The 6,376-nt window shown below is 62.5% G+C and overlaps 1 protein-coding gene across 1 annotated transcript in view; it reads left to right on the top strand.

The window, feature by feature from the left end:
• Window positions 1–6,376, top strand: part of LOC103605693 (mucin-5AC-like) — a gene marked incomplete at its 3' end in the record, with an annotated part of 22,403 nt that overhangs the window by 14,134 nt on the left and 1,893 nt on the right. The window contains exons 22-31 of the mRNA XM_008590320.1: window positions 70–208; window positions 338–451; window positions 629–808; window positions 1,224–1,463; window positions 1,850–2,006; window positions 2,379–2,507; window positions 2,737–2,887; window positions 3,288–3,331; window positions 3,423–3,611; window positions 4,381–6,349. Of these exons, the coding sequence (XP_008588542.1) occupies window positions 70–208; window positions 338–451; window positions 629–808; window positions 1,224–1,463; window positions 1,850–2,006; window positions 2,379–2,507; window positions 2,737–2,887; window positions 3,288–3,331; window positions 3,423–3,611; window positions 4,381–6,349 (3,312 nt within the window). The remainder of the gene's footprint in view (window positions 1–69; window positions 209–337; window positions 452–628; window positions 809–1,223; window positions 1,464–1,849; window positions 2,007–2,378; window positions 2,508–2,736; window positions 2,888–3,287; window positions 3,332–3,422; window positions 3,612–4,380; window positions 6,350–6,376) is intronic.

The following is a 6,376-nucleotide window of genomic DNA, read 5'->3' as shown; positions in this document are numbered from 1 at the left end:
ACCACCCCCACCACCCCCACGCCTGCCCCTGCAGTGCTCTGGCCTGACCCCCCATGCCCCCACCCCCAGCACCTGTGAGAGCAGGATGTGGCAGTGCACGGAGGAGCCCTGCCTGGCCACCTGTGCTGTGTATGGAGACGGCCACTACCTCACCTTTGATGGGCAGAGCTACAGCTTCAACGGGGACTGCGAGTACACGCTGGTGCAGGTGCGCAAGGCCCTGCACGCCTCAGGTGGCTCCCAAGCCGCAGTGCCCACTGCCCAGGGCGCCTGTGGGTCAGCCCCACCCATCCTGCTGGAGGGTGAACAGGGTCCCTGACAGCCTCTTCTCCCCCAGGACCACTGTGGCAAGAACAGCAGCGTCAAGTATGCCTTCCGCGTCATCACTGAAAATGTCCCCTGTGGCACCACAGGAACCACCTGCTCCAAGGCCATCAAGATCTTCCTGGGGGTGAGTGAGGGGTGGAGGTGGGGCGGGTCCTCCCCTCGGGGGAGCTCCAGAGACCCCGAGGACGGTGCTGCTCCCACAGCAGTGCCAAGGCAGGTGCCGTGAGCCAAGCAGCCTGCCAGGATGTGGCCCACCCACGGTCCTCACCAAGGGCCCTGAGGGACCCCCTTTCCCACACAGAGCACGGAGCTGAAGCTGAGTGACGGGAAGGTGGAGGTGATCGAGCAGGGCACGGGGCAGGAGGTGCCCTACTCCATCCGTCACATGGGCATCTACCTGGTGGTGGACACCGAGGCTGGCCTGGTGCTGCTGTGGGACAGGAGGACCAGCATCTTCATTAGACTCAGCCCTGAGCTCAAGGTGGGACTGCGGGGACACAGAGTGCGGGGGACAGGGGACAAAGAGAGAGATGGAGACAGAGAGGGACAGAGAGACAGAAAAAGATGGAGAGACAGAGACAGAGAGATGGAGAGAGACAGGGCGAGACAGACAGGCCATTCGGCCACGACGCTGTTTCCAGCTCCCTTTCCTCCTAGTGAGGCTCCAGACGGGCCACCGGCCCGGGGCCTCACACCCAGGTCTGGTGAGAGGGAGGGAGCGGAGGCAGTGTCGTGTGATCACAGGGCGATGCCAGCCGGGGAGGATAAAGAAGCGTGGGCCCTGAGAGACATGCAGGGCCCGGCCGGGGCCACAGCCAGGACGCTGCACACGGGGGAGCTGCCTTCCCAGCCTCACGCCACCCCGCGCCCACCCCACCTGTCCGCGTCTTCTGCAGGGCAAGGTCTGCGGGCTGTGCGGGAACTTTGACGGCAACGCCATCAACGACTTCACCACGCGGAGCCAGTCCGTGGTGAGCAACGCGCTGGAGTTTGGAAACAGCTGGAAGTCCTCCCCAACCTGCCCGGACGCCCAGGCGCCCAAGGACCCCTGCACCGCCAACCCTTACCGCAAGTCCTGGGCCCAGAAGCAGTGCAGCATCATCAACAGCCCTGTGTTCGCCGCCTGCCACGACCACGTATGGCCAGCCAGGGGGACCCTGCCAGGGTGGCAGTCCCAGGAGGCCCCAGAGGGGAGAAGGGGTCGGGGGAGGAATGGCCATCAGTCAATGGCATGGGCAGCTGTGGACACCCACAGGGTAGCCCCGGGGTTCCTGCGCTGACTCAGCCGTGGTTTGGGGTTGCAGGGGCGTTAACTCTGAAGGCACTTCGAGATGGCCCAGGCCCCAAGTCTGTGGGCAGTGTCAGGACAGTGGGGTGGCCAGGCCACCCAGTCACGGCCAAGATGTGCTGCCCCCAGGCTCTCTCAGAAACTGGCCTGGGCCACACACCAGCAAGAGCCTGGCCCCCCAAGAGCCCAGGGCAGGGCGGGGGTCCCTGGAAGCTGAAGTCCCACCTCCCTCAGGTGGAGCCCACCAAATACCATGAGGCTTGCGTGAGCGACTCGTGCGCCTGTGACACAGGGGGTGACTGTGAGTGTTTCTGCACCGCCGTGGCCGCTTACGCCCAGGCCTGCCACGAGGTGGGCGTGTGCGTGTCCTGGAGGACCCCGGACATCTGCCGTGAGTGCACAGGGTGGGGACTCCCAGGGATGAGACAGAGGTGCCCAGAGAGGCCTGCTGCTGAGGGAGAGGAAGAAGGGTTTACAGAGAAGAATGTGGGGGGTACTGCCTGCAAGGGGTTGCCAGCCTGGCAGAACATTCTGCAATAGAGAGGCCTGCAGAGCTCCCCAGCCCAGCCCAGAAGGAACCTTGCTGGAAGGAGGGCGTAGCTGGGACTGCTCTGGCTGGAGACCCCGCCCCTGACAGCAGCCTGCCTCCACCGGTGGCCAGGGGCTCGGGGGAGGCGATGGCTTTAGAGCTGCCTGTGGGGTGCAGGGGATCCCCGAGGCCGTTCTTCCTCACTCCAGGCTGAGCCCCCTTCCTCACCTGCAGCTCTGTTCTGCGACTACTACAACCCCCAGGGCCAGTGTGAGTGGCACTACCAGCCCTGTGGGGCGCCTTGCATGAAGACCTGCCAGAACCCACGAGGGCAGTGCCTGCATGATATCCACGGCCTCGAAGGTGGGCTGGGCTGCTGGCCTGGGGGGCGCCATTCTGGGTCCCTGGGATCTGGCTGGGGTCTGCCTTGGGGGGCCTGGGACCCAAAGAGTGCGGCCTTCCCCTGGGTCCCTTGGCCGGGGCAGACTCTTCAGCCTCCTGCAGGCTGCATTGTTGTGGACCAGACCCCTGGGGTGGGGTGGGACAGCTGGGCAAGCTGCCTGGGTGGGACTCAGGCCTCTCTGGCCCACAGGCTGCTACCCCAAGTGCCCACCTGAGGCTCCCATCTTCGATGAGGACAAGATGCAGTGTGTCCCCAAATGCCCACCGTCACCCTGCCAGGTCCATGGGAAATCGTACCAGCCGGGCACAGCCGTGCCCTCCGACCAGAACTGCCAGTCCTGGTAAGCCACTCAGCAAGAGGGGTGGAGCCTGCAGCACACAGGGGAACTCGGGTCAGCCCCACCACGGCCACCACCCTCCAGGGCCGAATCCCTGCAGGACCAGGAGAGGCCCCACAGCCTGGGTCCCGGGCGGGGCTGGCAGCTGCAGTGATGTCCCTGATGCTGGAATAGATGCTATGGGTCCCTGTCCTGGGCCAGGAATCTGTGACACGAGTTTCTCAGGGACCAGCACATCTGTGTCCTGAGGCCCAGAGGTGGGGCTGAGCACAGTACAGTCACCAGGGTGGGGGCTCTGGGGTATGGAGCGGGTAAGCAGGTGAAGCAGATGGGAAACAGCCAATACAGCACCCCTGCCGCACTGCGGGACCCCTGCACACCTCGCCCCTTCTTCTCTCCCCAGCGTCTGCACCGAGAGCGGCGTGCAGTGCACCCATGACGCCGAGGGTGAGCATCCGGCGGCCTTCTCGGGTCTGGGGTCTCAGGGGTCCCTGCCTGAGCTCCAGCCCCTAACGGCCCGACCCTCTGCTCCCCACAGCCTGTGTCTGCACCTATGACAAGCAGCACTTCCGTCGTGGGGACATCATCTACCACACAACAGATGGCACCGGCGGCTGCATCTCTGCCCGCTGCGGAGCCAACGGCACCATCGAGAGGAATGTCTCCGATTGCAGCTCCACCACCCCCGTGCCCCCGACCACCTTCGCCTTCTCCACCATCCTGCTTGGTAAGGCAGACACGGCTGAGGACAGAGGGCCCCGCAGGGAGTTCCTCTCTCGTCAGATGCAGAGTTCACTCCCAGGAGCAAGCATCGGGCACAGGGATGACCCGCCGGTTCCCTACCCCAGTCACCTGCACCAGGAAGGAGCCAGCCCCCTGGAGTCACCCTGGCAGGCCTGGTATCCACGGTCCTGCTTCCAGCAGCCTCCAGGATCAGCCTCAGAGCTGGCAGCTCTGGTCCCAGGGCTGAGGCTCCCAGCTTGGGGCAGCCCCAGGCTGGCCCCTGCAGGACCACGGTTTGCTCTCTGGGGATTTAGGGTGGTCCACTCACCTTACACTGCACAGAGCACCCGATGCCCCATGTCCTCACCCTCTTCTGAGGGGTGCATCCTAGGGCTCCCCGAGGCGTCATCACAGCGCCTCTGACAGTGAAGAGCCCCCTAACTCTGACGTTCGGGGGCTCATACGCGTACATTCTGCTCAGGGCGTGGCCCAAGGATCCAGCTTCCCTCAAATGAGGTCACCTTCCCTGTTCATTCCACAGGTGCAAGCTCCACTCCTGCTCTGTGCCTGGTGGGTCCCAGCAGTGGTCACGTGAACAGGCAGGCAGACAGGCAGGCCACGCAGCCCCAGGCAGTTAGATGGCCACGTCAACTGTGGCAGCACCCACAAGGCAGCTAATGGGCAGTAGGGACGGGACTCCCAGGAGCAGCCCAGTGAGACTGCCCGAGCACTGGGACCAACGCTCAGCCTGCTGCCTTCTCTTCTACCCACAGGCACGAGCTTGACCCGCGCCCCCAGCATTGGCCCTGGCCCCACCCAGAGCACAGTGCACCCGGGCCCTCCGTCCACTGTTCCCTCAGGCATTTCCTCCAGGACGACACCTGCCTGGGTCTCCGCCTCAACCAGCTGTGGGGAAGAGTGCCAGTGGTCAGCGTGGCTGGATGTCAGCCATCCTGGACGGGGCAAACACAGCGGGGACTACGATACACTGGAGAACCTCCGTGCACATGGATATTGGGTGTGCCAGGAACCAAGGGCAGTGGAGTGCCGTGCTGAGGACGCCCCTGAGGTGCCACTTCAGGTCCTGGGGCAGCACGTGGAGTGTAGCCCGGTAGTGGGGCTGACCTGCCACAACAGGGACCAGGCATCGGGTCTGTGCCACAACTACCAGATCAGGGTCTTCTGCTGCAACCCTCTGGCCTGCCGCACCTCCAGCGGTCCAGCTCAGACCACCCCTCCGACCTCCAGCACCACTGAAACTGGGGCCACATCCACAGAACGACAGTCCACAGCCTCTCCAGCTCCTGTCACCACAACTGGCCCAGTCCCTCTATCTACAGCTAGTACAACCCCTGCCCGAGGTCCCTCTACACCTGCCCCAAGAATCTCTACATCTGCCAAAACAACTTTCTCAACCCCCAGCCCAACTCCAGTGCCAACAACCACTTCAACAGCATCCCCCGTGTCTACCACAGCCACAGGGACCTCAGGGGCCCCAAGTACTCCAACATCCATCCATCAACCCAGCCATAACCCCTGCTTCCAGGAGCTCTGCACTTGGACAGAGTGGATCGACGGCAGCTACCCTGGGTCTGACAGAAACAGTGGAGATTTTGATACTTTCAAACATTTGAGAGCCGAGGGATATAAATTCTGTGAAAGGCCCACAAGTGTGCAGTGTAGGGCAGCGAGCTTCCCCAATACCCCACTGTCGGAGCTGGGGCAGGTGGTAACCTGCAATGCCAAGGTGGGGCTGATCTGCCTAAACAAGGACCAGCTACCGCCAATCTGCCTCAACTACGAGATCCGCATCCAGTGCTGCCAGACGGTGGACGTGTGCACAGAGAAGCCTGTGACCACACAGTCCACCAGGCACAAAACCAGCACCAAAATGCAGGCCACCTCGACCACAGAAAGCCAACCAACCTCCACAGAGCACACACCTACCAGCTCAGCACCCGTGACGAGAGAAACAAGAGTCACATCAGGCACAGGCATGATTCCCGAGCCAACAACCAGAGGCTGCCAGTTGCAGTGCTCCTGGACAAGGTGGTTTGACGTGGACTTCCCGTCCTCTGAACCCAACAGTGGAGATAATGAAACCTATGGCAACATCATCAGGAGTGGAGAAAAAATCTGTCACCGGCCCGAAGAAATCATGCGGCTGCAGTGCCGAGCGGTGACCCACCCTGAGGTGAGCATCGACAAGCTGGGCCAGGTGGTGAAGTGTGACCAAGACGTGGGCTTGGTGTGCCGGAACCGCGACCAGCAAGGATCTCCCAAGATGTGCCTCAACTACGAGGTGCGCGTGCTGTGCTGCAAGACCCCTGAAGGCTGTCCTACCACAGGATCTGTCACACTTCCCAGCACCCCAACTGAGAGCATCACCAGCCAAACTCAGGGAACCTCCTCTGTGCCGTCAGCCAGCACGACCTCCACGAAAATGTCCGGCACACCCTCTGCTCAAACAACCAGAACAAGCTCTCCTTCTACAACCAGCACATCCTCTCCTTCTACAACCAGCACAACCTCTGCTCCCATAACCAGGACCATCTCTCCTCCTACAAGCAGCACACCCTCAGCTCCTACAACCAGCACAACCTCTTCTTCCACTACCAGCACAACCTCTCCTCCTAGAACCAGCACACCCTCTGCTCCTACACACAGCAAAACCTCTGCTCCTACAATCAGCACACCCTCTGCTCAAACAACCAGAACAAGCTCTCCTTCTACAACCAGCACATCCTCTGCTCCTACAATCAGCACACC

Source organism: Galeopterus variegatus, unplaced genomic scaffold, assembly GCF_000696425.1.
Source record: "Galeopterus variegatus unplaced genomic scaffold, G_variegatus-3.0.2 Scaffold5988, whole genome shotgun sequence".
NCBI lineage: Eukaryota > Metazoa > Chordata > Mammalia > Dermoptera > Cynocephalidae > Galeopterus > Galeopterus variegatus.
This window is presented reverse-complemented; position numbering and strand designations above follow the sequence as displayed.